Source organism: Ahaetulla prasina, chromosome 2 (genome assembly GCF_028640845.1).
Source record: "Ahaetulla prasina isolate Xishuangbanna chromosome 2, ASM2864084v1, whole genome shotgun sequence".
NCBI lineage: Eukaryota > Metazoa > Chordata > Lepidosauria > Squamata > Colubridae > Ahaetulla > Ahaetulla prasina.
This window is the reverse complement of record NC_080540.1, coordinates 117,505,316-117,522,107: the sequence shown is the minus strand read 5'-3', so window position 1 is coordinate 117,522,107 and position 16,792 is coordinate 117,505,316. Positions and strand designations below refer to the sequence as shown.

General features: G+C 38.6%; 1 protein-coding gene and 1 long non-coding RNA gene across 3 annotated transcripts in view; one reads left to right on the top strand and one right to left on the bottom strand.

The window, feature by feature from the left end:
• Window positions 1-141: 141 nt before the first annotated feature.
• Window positions 142-6,004, bottom strand: LOC131189659 (uncharacterized). Its single transcript, XR_009153099.1, has 2 exons — window positions 5,707-6,004; window positions 142-4,724 (listed from the first exon to the last, which is right to left on the bottom strand). It is a non-coding gene; the product is annotated as an uncharacterized LOC131189659 (long non-coding RNA).
• A 90-nt stretch (window positions 6,005-6,094) lies between these two features.
• Window positions 6,095-16,792, top strand: part of MAP2K7 (mitogen-activated protein kinase kinase 7) — a 32,782-nt gene continuing 22,084 nt past the window's right edge. Inside the window, exons 1-2 of one of the 2 annotated variants that reach the window (XM_058165924.1) lie at window positions 6,096-6,253; window positions 13,166-13,213. In XM_058165924.1, the coding sequence (XP_058021907.1) occupies window positions 6,130-6,253; window positions 13,166-13,213 (172 nt within the window). In that variant the 5' untranslated portion in view covers window positions 6,096-6,129. Of the gene's footprint in view, window positions 6,254-13,165; window positions 13,214-16,792 lie in introns of both variants that reach the window. The other variant, XM_058165925.1, reaches the window with a different exon arrangement.

Sequence of the window (16,792 nt, the reverse complement as noted above, 5' to 3'; positions counted from 1 at the left end):
TATCCCAAGGGAAAATAAGTTTAGGAATTGATGAGTAGATAAAACAACCAGGTCATATATTGACTGTAGTGGGCTTTGAGTATAAAATAAAACACCTGGTCTGACTGTTGTTAACTTATTGCCAAGTCCCTCAGCTTAAAAAAAAAAAGATATCAGTTCTTCTTATTTTAAAAACATAAAAGGGAGCATCCTCTATAAATTGAAAACAGAGGAAATGGAAGAAGAGGAAGTAGAAGAATGGCAATCCACTCCATAGGCAATAAGTGAGCAGAAACACACTGAACAAAATTCAGGCTAAATCTAGAGCACACTTCATTGTGACTAATATTGTTATGGATAGACTGCAACAAAAGGGTCAAATTCTCTGACTAGAAAAACAAATATAGGAAAAGCATTTTTTCCCTTTCCTTTTAAGCATTAGAGATTCATCGATAAAATAAAGAACAAGTGATAAATATATATGTCAGAGGAATTTAAATGAATAACTCTTACCATAGGAGCTGGTTTTATTTTTAATTACATGATTACTATGAGAGATTATGGGAAGTGGAAAAGTCATGGAAGGAAAACTGGACATAAAAAGCATCAAGAGATAAGAAAGAATTTGGTAATACACAGCAGCTCAGCCTAGGCTGCAAAAAGCCTAGGAAGAAGAAATTGATCGTTCAAAGAGACACAAATCTTAATCAACCACTAATGCAAGAAGACAGGAAATTTGATGGTTTCCAAGATTCTCCAATTTACCTTCAATCCTAACATTAAACACACTTTATAGAAATCTATGTAACTCTTGTCTGTGCCTTGTTGGGAAGGGCTATATATCACCTGCTGAAAAGACTCTAAGGTTTGTTATAAACTGTGTTTCCACAGGTATGTATGTATGTGTGTTTGTTTCATCCCAACACTTATTGAGATAATTAATATATACCAAAAGTAGAAAATTTGTGTTGCTGGCAGTATTCTCCATTGGGGGCAGAGGAAGGCACATGATCAACTATCCTTGCAAGGCCTGATCCTAAGTAATAAGAAGTTTAGCCAAGATACATCTTGGACTTTAAAAAGGTTGATTTTAATACCATAGATCAATGGTAATCAACTTGGTCCCTACCACCCACTAGTGGGCGTTCCAGCTTTCATGGAGGGCGGTAGGGGTTTTGTCAAATTGTCAAATTATAAATTTTATAAAGTTTAGTACTTTATAAATCTACTTTATAAATCACCATTACTGTGGAACCGGTGGGCGGTTAGAAAATTTTACTACTAACAGAGATACAAAAGTGGGCGGTAGGTATAAAAAGGTTGACTACCCCTGCCATAGATCAATATTCAATGGGATAGCATGGCAGGGAAAAGGCTTTCAAAACAGATGCAATGCTATTTTTAAAAATGAGATTCACTCTACTCAAAAGACAAAAAGATGGAGGATAGCTGCAGAAACTAAGATGACACTACAAAAGGTTTAGTGCAAACTGAGCAGGACACGGGGGAGGTGGAAGGCTGCCAGTTCCTAAAAGTAATAGCTCAAAGCTCATCATCCAGAGAATCCAGATGGATTCTCCTTTTCCTTCACCTTCCATGCGTGTATTTGTGCAGAAAACAAGGAAGCAGCAATCTCAGAACGTTGCAAGGCCCACAACCCTGAAGTCTCTTTGTGGATTGATAGAAAAGTATCTTGTCAGTCAAAACGGAAGACCGGAACGGAAGAGGATCATTGAATGCTATCTTACATACATTTATTCTATTAAAAAAAGTTCCTGCAAAGCTGCAACTTTTTGGTCATTTCTCTTTGGCTACTTAGGCTCTAGGGATAGTTGCACAGTGCTGGTTGAGGCTGCCATGAATGTTGGAGCTGGGCATGGGGTGGTGGCTCTTATGTGCAGAGTAGCTAGGAGTAATGTAGCCACTGGCTCAGTGGAGAAAGAGTCCTATTGCAAGATGTGGCATGCCACGTAACTCTCACTCCTACCTTAGCCTCAGGCTGTTGCCCTCAAACCTGACCCACTTTGTGGGGCTTTCCCTCCAGTCGAGTCAAAACCTGGGCAAGGCTCTGTCCAGTGGAGACACACTCTGGGCAAAGGCTAGGATCTGCTCCTCCTGCCACCACCATTCCAGCAGCTCTTTCCTGTTACTTTTGGAAACATAAATATTGCTCCCTGTCTGGTTTAGGACCAGCCAGTATGTATATTCTCCAAAGAGAAACCTAGCTCCCTTAAGCAGATATATTTCTAATTGCTTTCTGTCTACAGTGGTCCTGCAAATTCTTTTTTTTTTAATTGAAAAAGTTTTACAAAAACAATTAAATTTTTCCCCTCCCCTCCCCCCTCCCTCCAAAACCCCCCTCCCCCCCCCCGACTTCCCGGAGCAAACACAAGGTAGAGTTCAATAAACAAACAGTCATACATTAAATTTTTAAAATCTAACACAATTAAAATCCTTCTCTTTCGCATAACCTGACTTCTTCCATTAAAATCAAAAAAACATACTTCATTCAAAGGCAATCTGAAATTTCTTAATCTGATATCTATTTTGAATATAATCAATCCAATTCTTCCATTCATTTAGATATTTTTCTTGAGTACTGTCTTTCAAGAAGGCTGAGATTTTAGCCATCTCAGCCAAATTAGAAACTTTCAATATCCATTCTTCTATTGTGGATACTTCTTTTTTCTTCCAATATTGTCCAATTAACAGTCTTGCTGCTGTTATTAAGTTCAAAATCAGTTTCGTCTCAATCACTGTACAGTCTGTTATTATTCCCAAAAGAAAAAATTGCGGCAGGAACTTTATCTTCTTCTTCAAAACATTTTGCATAATCCACCTTAATCCAGACTTAATTTTCTTACAAGTCCACCATACATGAAAATATGTAGCATCATCACAATTACATCTCCAACATTTCGCTTGCGTATCTGGATACATACATGATAATTTCTTAGGATCTAAATGCCATCTATAAAACATCTTATAAAAATTTTCCCTTAAACTCTGCGCTTGCGTAAATTTAACATTTCTAACCCAAATTTTCTCCCATGTGTCCAACATTATTGGTTCCTGAATATTCTATGCCCATTTTGTCATACAATCCTTTATTAAATCTCTTTCAGAGTCTATTTCTATCAACACATTATACAATCTCTTTATATGCCCCTGGGTTTGATTTCTAATTTGTTTAACCAAATTTTCTTCATTTTGAATAATACCAATTTTCTGATCTTCTTTCCATCTAGCCTTTAACTGTCCATATTGAAACTAAGTATAATTCCTCCCTTCTTCTTTTAATGTATACAAAGATTTTAACTGTAAATTTCCCCTCTCATTATATAAAAGATCTTTATAAGTAATCAATTCTTGTTCCTGTTCTATATTTATATTCTCTACTGTGTGCCGAGGACTTGCCCATATAGGAATTTTATAGTTTAACTTATAATAATATTTTTTCCAGACACGCAAGAGAAATTCTCAACACATGATTCTTAAAAGCTTTATCTATTTTCTTATCATACAATAAATATGCATGCCAACCATATAATAAATCATAACCTTCTATATTCAAAATCCTTTCCTCCGTCAAATTAAACCAATCACTTATTACAGAAAGAACAACTGCTTCATAATACAATTTTAAATTAGGCATTTTTAATCCTCCTCTTTCCCGTGTATCTTGCATTATTTTCATTTTAACTCTCACTTTTTTCCCTTCCCATATAAATTTATTAATTCCAAACTGCCACTCTTCCAAATTTTTGTCTTTCTTAATTATTGGTATCATCTGAAACAAGAACAAGAATTTAGGCAAAACATTCATTTTTATAGCTGCTATTCTCCCCAACAAAGATAATTGTAATTTTTTCCAAGTATTCATTTCCTTCTGAATTTTTTGCCATAACACATCGTAATTATTCTTATACAATTTTACATTTGATGAGGTAAGAAAAACTCCTAAATATTTAACCTTTTTTACAATTTCAAATCCCGTTATTTCCTCTAATTTTTCTCTCTGGTTCTTAGTCCCAAATACTGATTTGTTTGGCTAATTTCTTCCACTTTATCTTCTATTACTTCCAAATTTTTTGCCAAACCTTGAAATGCCATCAATAAATCTTCTCTAATTTGTTTATTATTCTCTTTAATTTCCTCTCTAAGCTGGTCCTTCATCTCATAAATATTATTCATAAGTTCCTTAAATCTTTCTTCAGAAACTCTATTCTGTTCCTTTAACATATCTTCCAGGTTAGATTCAGACCCCCTCCTCGTTATAGGGACTTTAGGTGGCTTAGAAGCCATTCTGATTTAAATGAAGTCTCAAATTAAGGTTGTAAAATAAAAACTTTCACCTTGCTTCCTATGGAGAGCTTCAGTTCAGCTGGAATCCACAACGACGCACTTCACTTTCTCTCACAAGCAGCCTCCAATCCACTTCCTCTCAGATGCCATTTTTTTTCCTTCACTAAATTAAAGTGAGAAAAAGTTTTTTCCTTTTTTTTTAAAAAGTAGAAGTCAGCTCTCTTCTTGCTTCCCCAGTGATCGATCACTTGTATTTGTCCCGTCTGCATCCAGTATTCAAAACGGAATCAATTGAGCAGAGGTGGATGTCTTCCTCTTGTCCTGCCTAATTAGCAGGATCGCGCCGAGTCCGGAGCAGGGCTGGATTAGGTAGGCTCCCCAGTGGTCCTGCAAATTCTTGTTAATGGTTTAAAGGAGACAGAATAGCATGCTGTAGAATCCTAGAATATAAAAGTTGATAAGGACCATTAAGATAATTTAATCCAATCTCTTGCTCAGTGCAAGAATCTACCACTGTACCTTCCCCAGGTAGTCATCCAGTTACATACTAAAACAAAATTGATTCTCTAAGTCACATGGGTATCCTTAAGTAAACTTCCAGGGCTGTTGTATTCAGGGTGAATCTTTGGTGTTGATCGTTCTTGCCAATTTAAGAGTAACAATTTCTTCCAAACTACTTTCTTCCAGATTTAGTATACTATGGTTTCCATAAATATGTTTTCCCAAACATCCAGCTATTATCACTTGAAACGTTTTGGTGTTTTTTTGTGTGTGCCTGCCATCTCTAATTTTTAAATAAAAAGGATTGTAGGAAGTTCTGGCTATTTTGCAGAAGTCTCTGGCTAGAATATGCGGAAGACTTCACCGAAAGCAGCACCCAAGCCAACTATGGTCAGGGATCATTACATATCTAATGGTCTCTTACATCTCTATAATGCAACTCATGGATGCTTTTCATTAGCAGATTAAAAGTACATAAATCAGTTCAATTTCTGTTTTGAATGATCGATGCATAGTTACACTAAGCTCTTTGATCTATCATTTCCTTTACATCCTGCCTATATGCTCAGAAATAGCGACTATTCTGAGTTATTTCTTAGCACTAAAGGGATCAAGTTTGGGAGATGATTTTCTTGGGCAAAATTGCTAATCCGACGAGCAAAATCTTTAAATATGCAACAGGACCTTAAGGTGCTAGAGTGATACATGACACACATGATGCATTTTGGCTTGACTTTTAAATTTAATTTAAATCTATTTATAATTATTCTCTACTCGTGTGTTTAATAACCTTTCCTTGTCATATTAACTTTAAGACGCCCCTTGACATCTATGTTAAACCATAGTTCACTTATCCACAATAAGCCCCATTATTACAGGAAACCCCACTAACTAGTAGTTCGTAAGTGAGCCACAACATACAAGTTGATAAGCGAGCCACAATTTGGCTTAGTCGGATGTAGAAACGCAGCTTTGAAGGGTCGGATGGCCGCGATAAGAAACCCGAGGACAGATGGGCGCTTTGATCAACCTCTCGGCAGGATATCTCGACAATCTCACAAACGTTAACCGAGTTCACCACCCGCCAGACGCCTTCAAGACTCCCCCGCAGGTGCCGGGACCCGCACAAGGAACGGGAAGCCGGTTTCAGCCTTGCGCATGCGCGCGAGTCCATCCTCAGAGGCAAAACAAGCGTAGGGCAAACCGGGGCCGAAGGAGGAAGGAGGAGGAGGTTGGAGGTATGGTGGCCTGGTTGGTTCGCACCGCGCCTGCGCGTTGCGGTGTTTGTGCATTCTGGCTGCGCGGCGGCGGCGGCGGCGGCGGCTCCGGGGGAGGGGGGGGAAGATGGCAGCGTCCTCGTTGGAGCAGAAGCTGTCCCGCTTGGAGGCCAAGCTGAAACAGGAGAACCGGGAAGCCCGCCGGCGCATCGACCTCAACCTGGAGATCAGTCCGGCCCGGGCTCGGCCTAGTAAGGGAGGGGAAGGGGCCCTGCTTGGCTATGGCAGGCCCAGCTTGGAAGGCAGGCGCTCGGAAACTGAACGGGTTGCAGGGGGTGGGTGGGGGTGGGGGTGGGGGAAGATGCCGCCAAAGGGGCGGGGGCGGGAGGGAAAGAGGCCTGTTTCCCTCAGCCTTCAGGAAGGAAGGAAGCTGGGAAAAGGGAAGCCCAGGAACTGCGCCTCGAGTTGGGAAGAAAAATAAGGGAAAGAGTGGGAAGGAGGAGTTTGGTAGAGAGGGATACAGTGGAAGCCCCTAAAATGGGCATGTCCTGGATTAGGGGAGTCCCTGAAGCCCAATGTCAGAGGTGTTCACAGCTAACCCTAACTACGAGGTAAAGGTGAAGGACTGGCTGAAGGGGGTGTCAGTCAGCATGGACACGTCCGCCAAGTTGTTTAGTGGGTGTTGCACCACCGTATTTGCAATAAACGAGCTTAAATGGGCTGAATTATACAGGACACATTAGGGAGGTTTATGGTTGTCTAATTGCTTGTCTGTAGTTGGTTAGCACACGAATACGGGCTGCGTTCACATCTGTGAAACATCAGTTGGGGCAAAGGGAGAACCTAGAGATGTGCAAATGAATGGATTATTATTGTCATCATCTCTTATTAAATATGAAACTCAGTCAATTGAACATTTAAAAATGTGTTACAAATTTGGTGCTAATGGTTCATACAGGTTGCTGCCAGCATCCTAGGTATCAACCAAATATCTTCTTAAAATATATGATGTTCCGAGTAGCACAGTTTTTTGTAGTTCCATTGGTGTTATTGCAGGAACCTGCAATTTCTTGATGTGCTTTGTAAAAAGCACATTATTGCTGATACTCCTACTCCTACTCCTATTATTATTATTATTATTATTATTATTATTATTATTATTATTATTATTATTATTATTATTATTATTATTATTTTAAAAGAACTTTGAAAGACTCACACTAAGGCCGAATGGTCTTTTGATGTAAAGGAATGAAAGCACTGGACTGAGAATGCTTTCAAAGCTCAGTTGTGTTCTTAAAAATATTTAGAGTCTCTCTGCAAGATTGGTGCCTGTGTATGCCTGAAAACAGTGAGATCCAAGTTCCAGGCTAAATATAGGACGTTTTGTATATTCTGCTTGCAAGTTTCCGACTCGGTTCTCAACAAGTCAGTTAAAGCCTTTAGCGCTTACACTGCATACTCACAAACCTTGGATATTTTTTTCAAAATTTCATGTTGGTTTGGTTCTGAATTGAAATTGTGATTCGTTGCATCACAGAAAATGGATGAGTTTGTTAAGTAGGATAAACATTTTGTTTGAACCCAGACAGTAATCAGGTTAAGTATGATATCCAGGGCTTGTTCTTTTAAGTTAAACTGAAAGCTTGTTTCATCTACATTCAGATTTATCTGTATTTTTATTCATTTCCAATGGCTGGACATTCTCCATTTCTTTTTGACATATTGTCCTTTCCTTGCCTAATTCTTTGTGGGCAATGCTGTTAAACATAGTATCCACACATCTGCTAATGATAAAACTGACTCAGAATATTAGAAGAATTATACTCAATTACATGACTGCTCTACAGTATTTGTGTCTGGCCAGCCCACCCAGATGTCAATAGAAAGGCCTATAAACCCTAACTTGCTTTTCTACCTTTTCTCATGTTGCATTTAAACATGTCCATCATGTTCTGTTTCTGACTTGAAAAGCTTCAGATCTTATAAGATATGGATTTGTTGCAAATCCCTAATATGTTTGAAATGGGCCAAAATGTCTTAACCATGGCAAATTATACAGTGCCAGGTTCAGTTTTGAGGCTCATTTGAGGTAAATCCACCTAAAATCTGTTCAGAGAGAACAGGAGAATTGAGTATCCAGAGAACAGAGATGGAATTAAGTATCCTGAGATCAGAAGTGGTGAAAGTGATTCATCCAAAGTAGGTAAACTAAAATCTCAGCTCTTTCTTTATTAGCCGTACTAATTGAGGATCCTATGAGAAAGATGATGGTTGGATCATTCTTGTGTGGAAGGATACTAACTTTTCATAGTTCGCTATGCAAATAAAATCTATCTATATATGTGACTGCCATATGGATGGCAGTGACATGAAGTATATATCCACATACCTATGCAAATCCCATAGGAATCTTGGAATAGGAATTTTGCTCTTGGATATCAGTTTTAGATCCAGATTGACCTAATGCTTAGTTTATTCCTGTTTAGGTTTGCTTGTGACATTCTAGGATCTTGTATGGTTGTCATTTGTGATAGCTTGTGTTGATAGGTGCCTTCAACAATGCCTTAAGAATATTTTCAAAATCTGAACAGAGAAACAAATTATGCTTCCTCCTCTACTATGAGTTTTATTGTAACTGTATTGTAATATAATGTAACGTAGCTAATGGTATTATGAATAGCTTGGTCTCCTACTAGGCTAAAAGATTAGATTATCTTCCTTCTTGCCCTTTGCTGCACTAGTATTTAGCAAATTTCCCTGGGATGGAGCTGCAAAATCACTCTCCTGATCAGCAGGAGGACTGTGGGTTATTATTGGAATGATGGCAATTACAGTGCATTCAAAAAGTATTCAGACCCCCTTCAATTTTGTCAGTTTTGTTATGCTGCAGCTGATTCTACACTTGTTGAATTTAATTTTTTTCCTCATTAATCTACACTCAATATTCCATAATGACAAAGTGAAAACAGAATTTTAGAAAGGTTTATAAATATATTAAAAACAAACATATCACATTGTTATAAGCATTGAGACCCTTTGCAACAACACATGAAATTTAGCTTTGGTGCCTCCCATTTCTCTTGATCATTGCTCACATGTTTCTACCCCTTGACTGAAGTCAGACTGTGGTAAATTGATTGGACCTGATTTGGAAAGGCACACCTCTCTATAGAAAGCCTCACAGCTGACAATGCATACTTCAGCAGAGTGAAAGCCATGAGGTCAAAGGAACTGCCTGCAGAACTCAAGAGACAGGATTATTGTAAGGCACAGTTCTGGGGAAGGCTACAATAAAATTTTGACTGCATTGAAGGTTCCTAAGAGCACAATGGCCTCCATAATTCTCAAATGGATGAAATTTGGCACAACCAAGACTCTTCCAAGAGCTGGTCACCCAGTCAAACTGAGCAATTGAGAGAAGGGCCTTAGTAAGAGACCAAGAACCCAATGGTCACTCTGACTGAGCTCCAGAGATCCTGTGTGGAGATGGGACAGAGTTTCAGAAGGACAGCCATCACTGCAGCCTTCCACTGATCTGGGCTTTATGGCAGAATGGCTAGACCAAAGCCTTTCCTCAGTGCAAAACACATGAAAGCCTGCTTGGTGTTTGCAAAAAAGCACTTGAAGGATTCTCAGACTATGAGGAACAAGATTCTCTGGTATGATGAAACCAAGATTGAACTGTTGGCCTCAATTCTAAACACTATGTCTGGAGAAAACTTAGCACCATTCATCACCTACCCAATTCCATCCCAACAGTGAAGCATGATGATGGTGGTAGCATCATGCTGTGGGAGTGTTTTTCAGTAGCAGGGATTGGGAGAGACTGGTCAAGGTTGAGAAAAAGCTGACTAGAACAAAGTACAGGGATATCTTCAATGAAAACCTGTTCTACAATGCTCAGGACTTCAAAGTGAGCCAAAGGTTCACTTTCCAGCATGACAACGATCCTAAACTCACAGCCAAGACAACACAGGAGTGGTTTAGAAACAACTCTCTGAATGTCCTAGAGTGGCCCAGCCAGAGCCCTGACTTGATTGAACCTTCTGAATATCTATGGAGGGACCTGAAAATGGCTGTTCGTCGACAGTCACCATCCAACCTGACTGTGCTTGAGAGGATTTGCGAGGAAGAACGGCAGAAAATCCCCCAATCTAGGTGTGCAAAGCTTTTGTGTCATACCCAAAAAGTCTTGAGGCTGTAATTGCTGCCAGTGGTACTTCAACAGAGTACTAAGTGAAGGGTCTGAATACTTATGTCAATGTGATATTTCAGTTTTTTTCTTTTTAATAAATTTATAGACATTTCTAAAACTCTGTTTTCACTCAGTCATTATGAGGTACTGAGTGTAGATTAATGAGAAAAAAATGAAATTCCACAAGTGTAGAATCAGGCTGCAGCATAACAAATTGACAAAAGTGAAGGGGGTCTGAATACTTTCTGAATGCACTGTATATAAAAAAGGATGGGACAAACTTTTGGGTTGGATTGGGTTGGGTTGGGAGGCTTAAGGTTGGGTATAGGAGCAGGAAACATCTGGGAACAACTTTCTACTTTTAAAGTCCAAAGTTATATTTCCAAAATGATTGAAAATGAAGCCACTGAGATTCAAGGACAAAATTTTAGGTTATTTATTTAAGGCCAGAAGCTCAGATATTTTTTATTTTTTACAAGAGACCCCCAAAATAACATAGAACAATGAAGTTTTTGAACAAAATTCTAGTGGCCCAGTCCCCGGGTGCAGAGGACATGTGGATCATCCAGTCTTGTAATAGTTAATTCACTGAAAACCTAGAGATGGAAGAAGCCTTGTAGAATATAAGCAATAATAGGTGCACCTAGGTTTTCTGAAATAAAATAAGACAAGAAGTATCTTAAACAGCTTTGTTTGTTTGTTTATTAGATTTATAGTCTGAATTATTTCTATAAGGTTGCATTGACTTATGCAGGGATTTTATTTCATTTTATCACCACAAACCTGTGAGGGAATTATTTATGAGAGTATGATTAGCTGAAAGTCACCCAAGGAATTTTTATTATTGAAATTGGTCTGGAACCTGGGTTTCTTTAGCCCTACTCCAATATCTTTTGAAGTGAGAACAGACTTTATTGACAAATAATATTCATGAGGTATTTCATCCTGAAGATAATAACTAGAACTGTGTATGCATTTCTGCCACATCTTTTGTTGGTATTATATGGCATCTACTTCACATGCTTTGAAGCACATTTTCAATTTGAGTCTGAAGTAATTCATTTCCCTAATAACTACAGATAGTAGAGAAATATGAACATCCTAGTTTGAAATTTCTTTGGAGTAATGGTTCTCAGAATATAGAATAAATTGGGTTCATCGGGAGTTTTCTTTCTTCTGTTTTTAGTTCTGTCAAAATTGTTTGTTTAGATCTGCAAAAGCAAAATGAAGCGGTTATTTACTTGATGAATTTCCCTTGATTCTTTAGTTTTCATTAGAGAATGTTGGATTATGAATTTTGTTACTTATTAGTTGTCAGTCACACACTGTATTTATAAATGTGGATGATACTGCTACTCCTTTTAGAACCTGATAATAAATTGCTTGTATTGTGTTTTCCCGAAAATACTACCTACTCCGAAAATAAGCCCCAGCCTGTTTTATATGCATGTTCCTAATATAAGCCCTCCCACAAAAGTAAGCCCTAGTGAAGGGGGTGGCCAGCATAGGAGGCACCGAGTGCACGCGGACCAACAGTGTCTGGCAGCCTGCGCAGCAGAGGTGAGTGTGAGCAGCAGATAAGGCAGAGGTGTGGGGGGGCAGGCAAACCGAAGGTGCTGCACAGGCCACAGGAAAGCCAAACGGCATGGGCCGGAGCAATGGCTGGCCGCAGGAGGCTCGTCTTTGCACGGCAATAACTGACAGAGGCAGAGGCACAGCGGGAGGCAGGTGATCTGGATGCGCTGTGGGAAAGCCAAATGGCGGTGGGCTGGAGCGTCAGGTGGACACGGGAGGCTCGTTTTCATGCAGTGACACCAGCAGCAGGCAGAGACAAAGGTGAGGGTTGGAGGCAGGTGATCTGGCTATGCAAGCCTTGGGAAAGCCAAGTGGCGGGCCAGAGTGGCATCCAGCTGTGGGAGGATCGTCTTTGTGCAGTGACACTGGTAGTAGGCAGAGGGACAGGGGAGAGGCAGATGATCCGGACACGTAGGCCATGGGAAAGCCAAGCGATGGTTGGATGGAGTGGCAGGTGACCACAGGAGGCTCGTCTTCACGTCTCTTGGCTTGCCTGGAGCCAATGTGGCGCGCCAGGATTGCCTGCCTTCCACTCCGTGTGTTGGGATCACCTGCCTTCCGCTCTGTGCCTTCTGCTTTGTGCGCCGACTAAGGGACCGGCGGGCTGCAGCTACTGCCGGATACCTGCAGTCCCCATGCACTTGCCGGCTCTTGTGTGTGCGCTGGAGCCCCCCGCCCAGCCAGGCTGATCACCCTGAAATTGTATTTCCCCAAAAATAAACCCCAGTGATTTCAAACATATAAGAGAATGATTAAAGAACATTTTGAACCAACAATGTGAGAGCCTGATCACTAATTACAGGAAGCATTTCATTGAATCCAAGGGAGTGATTACTTTTTCATGCTGGCATATCATTGTTTGATTCATGCTTATGAAATTTATGAAACAAAAACAAAATATTAGTGTTATTTGTAGATCACTTGGTACTCCTTTACATAGCAGTAGGACCATAAGAAGCCCAGGTAATATTTTGAAAAAAAGAGGTGCAAAAATCCAGAAGGGGATAAGTGTTTTTGTCATATCATAGTGAAGCGGTAGAACATGTTGTTGATGAAGTTCTAATAAATAGGTTCTGGGAAGGAAATAAGAGACCATTAAAGGAATGTTCCTGTGTAGGGAGCTGAAATCCACAGAGCTTAATGGAACAGTGTTCATAAATACAATGAAGAAATTGATCCTGCACGTGTTTGATTAAATTGTAGAGCAGATTCTTCACTTGTTTGATACATCTCATTTTCATCTTTCTGTCCCCTTTGTTGATTTCTCCCTACCTGAATTTCTTGAATTCCTTGTCCTGAAATTGATTTGAACATGAATTATTTTCATTTTGATGATTTGACTGTTTCTGTTGTGATTTATCGTGTTTTTTTCTTCCTTTTCCCAATCCAGTTATTGTGATCACTCTAAGCCCTGCTCCCGCTCCATCCCAACGTGCAGGTACCAGAACTTTTTATCATCGCAGCTTGGATTTCTTGCATCATTTATCTAATGCTTCTCTCAACTGCATAGAATTGCCACTTTTCTGCTTCTGTTCCAAATGTGTGTCTGACCCTGCTTCTTTCCCACTGTGGTATTTTTCCTTTACTACCTTTTATCTAGCCCTAACTCATCCTGACTGGCTAGACCAAGTGATGCATCAAGCCATGCATGAAAACGTGTTTGATTGTCCACAGCTGCATTTAGTTGCTTAGCACCTTCCTTTACTGATTATGTCAAAGCACTTTATGAAAACAGGTAATATTTAAATTATGTGCATTTTGGATCATGTCTTACCAATCTTCTTTCCTAATCCTTTGCCAAATTTCTCTGATGGAAAACAGCAGAAATACAGATACAGTGTATGTTAATATTTGCGGTAGAAAAAGCCGCTACCTATAGGAAAACTAATTAAGACTTTTCTAGTGTAAGTGCAGTTGTCTCAAAAGGAGAACCTAGTAGCAAACTGTTGTTGCTGTTGAGTTTGCTTAAGGGCAGAAAATCAAGATTGTATTTTTAATTAACCACAACTCTGGCCAAGATTTAAAATCAAAGCAGAGTATGCCAACCTTAGAACTTGGCAGAATGTAAATTGCTTTAAGATTTCTAGGACAGGTTGAAGAAATCTGAGCTGAACAGTAGGCAGCATCTATAGCAATATATGAATGAGTTGTGCTTTTGGTATTACCATTTGCATTATTTTTGAAGGACTGTTTTCCTCACAACCTGTGGCAGCAACTACAAATAGTTTCTCAGATTGATTTCTGTCCAGATATTCCTTGATCCCAAACATATTTCTGTGAGAGACCCAAGAATTTTGAGATTACTCTTTGGACCTGCCTTCCCCAGTCCAATGCTTTCCAGGTAGTTCTGAATTCATGTATCAGGCTAAGAATTCTGAAATTTGCACTTTAATATATCTGCATAAAGATGGAAGTTGTGATGGGAGGTGTTAAGTGGAAATGATCCTCGCTTAACAAAAACAAAACCTTTAGAAATCAGGCATGCATGTAATGCTACCTGCACAAACGATATATCAGAATGTCAAAAGATGAAATTTAAACGTATTGGCAAAGAACTTTTTAATAGAGTTAATGAAACTGAAGATTTCATGCCAAACTTACATAACTACAGCAGAAATTAGTAGTTGTTCTGAAGCAGAAATTAAAATCCAGTTTTTATTCATAGGCTTTCTGTGGCTTTGTATGTTGGTAGAATGTTCTACACCAGGGGTGTCAAACTCGCGGCCTGTAGGCCGGATGCATCACGCACTGGCCATGCCCTTCCCTGGTTTAGCAAAGGGAAAGTTGTGATTTTGACACCTCTGTTCTACACAAAGAACTAGCCTTATTTGTTTTGCTTTCAGATTGACATTGTACTTTTAACAATATTACAGTTGTGGTATCATTTATTGAAAGTTCTGAGTTTACTTGTTCTTGCATTCCCTTATGTCTAAAGGACATAATTGGGATGGGGGCAATTACATTGTAAATGTTCATCTTGATTCAACTTGTCTTGCCCAATATTCTCTTTGATATATGTAGAAGAACTTCTTCATTGTCTGCCTTTAGCTACTGTAGCTGTGAATTGTGAATTAATTACTGTGGTTTTTCCTACCTGAGATGTAGCAATCTTGCAGTGCTGAAAATACAAAAAACCTAGCATGTTTTGTCTTGGGAAAGCTTGCTTACTAATGCTTTGAAGCCCATCAGGCTGGGAATGTGTTTAAATAGATTATCATCCAGACCTTCTCAATCCTGCCTTTCAGAAGCTCTTACCTATGCTTTTTTCCCCTTGCCAGCTGCTTTTTGCAGATATAATCCAGCAAATTTTTTAAATGTTTGATGTCGTGGTGTACAATTAAATTTTTAATATTTAAATATTATTACTTAACAGTAGAAAAAAATGGAACATTAAGCATATAAATTAGTTTGCATAATTCAAATTTCATAGTTCAGATTATGTAGTTTCCAAACAGGATTCCTGGTTGTAAAATTCTTGCCCAAATGTAAAAAGAGAGGTTCTAGAGTTCTCTACACCATTGAAAGAGAATGAGTGGCCTTCAAACTTTGTAATTTCAACTTTGCTTCATTACAAAAAAATGTCATGCTCATTTCTTTTATCATCCTTTTTATTCCCAAACCATTGATATATATATATATGAGTGTGAAATGCATCTTTTAATCACCATCTCCAGCAATTAGTTGAATCCAAATTCTTCCTAACTATACAAGTTCACTGTCCATAAAATATGGTTTTGTTGAATTGTGTTTTTAAATCCATAGAAATGTGATATGAATGTATGTTCATGAACCAAACACTTTTCACCCTTTGACCCTCTCTATACGTATATAAGTTTACATGTGTACCTGATTGGCTTAGAGACATTGTAGTTATCTAAAATAGATGTACTTGGGCGATTAAGTTCTGCCTAAGCCTAATTGTGCTAGTTGAGCAGCTTGTAGCAAGGTAGGTTCTTCTAACTTGAAGCTTTACCTCAGGCCAGATAAAACCCAAATTCCTTGTTAGTTTCAGGTTTTTAACTCCTTTTATTTTAATCGTTTATTATTTTATTTATTGAAATACTTGATTTCCATTTTTCCCTAAATATGGGTGGGCATGGCCAGCATGTTTTCAATTTTTTAAAAAACAACTCCAACTTGTGATTGCAGAAAAACGTTGGAACTATAATATGCCGTTCTCAACCCCCAAAGTAAAGGCAAAGAGTATATTGTCAGTGAATTAGTTTGCACGCAGATTGGTAGGGAAGGAAATCTTGATTATACCGCTAGGTGGAACTGGCAGAATCACATTCATTTTATCTCAAGTATATTGCTAGTCATTATTTTTACATTCGAACCTGGATTATCATATATAGGAAATCGTACTTGAAATAGCATAGTTCTAAAAATTAGGCTTCCTTAATAGAGGCTTGAATGAAGCAAACTGTATTTCTTATTTATAAAGGTATTAGCTCTTTGAGGCTTGATTGGATTACTTCTGCTTTGGATAAATAAATCTTAATGAAACAGGTACAAGAAAACATTTCTTTGGCTCCTTTTATTATACCGTTCCATCCCTATTTTTATAGAAATTCATTTGGGGCAAATTTGGACAACTATGAAAAAGTTAGACAGGATTACACCTAGTTAGCACTTGGACGGAAGATCATTGGGAATTGGCAGTAAGCTAGACTGGAAAGTTGAAAAAGGACAAGATTTAACTGCTGCACTTTATTGCTGAGAAAACTATATTGTGAGAAATGTGTAGTCTCACCAAGAGCTGAGTTTGATTCAAAGGAGGTTTTAAGTTTATTTATGCGGAATATTGTTGCTTGAATCCCAAAGGAATCAATAAGTACAGTGATGAATAGCCATTTTTTGGTGGATTAAAAATGTACATTTTCTCTATTTCTGATACACCTTATCAGTTGATGTTAGGAATTTTTTCTCAGTAGTCATTCTTTTAAATACTAGTTCTTAAAATTTATAGTCCAAGATAAGATACTGGGTCCAAGCTTTTCTGGTGGCATTGCCACTG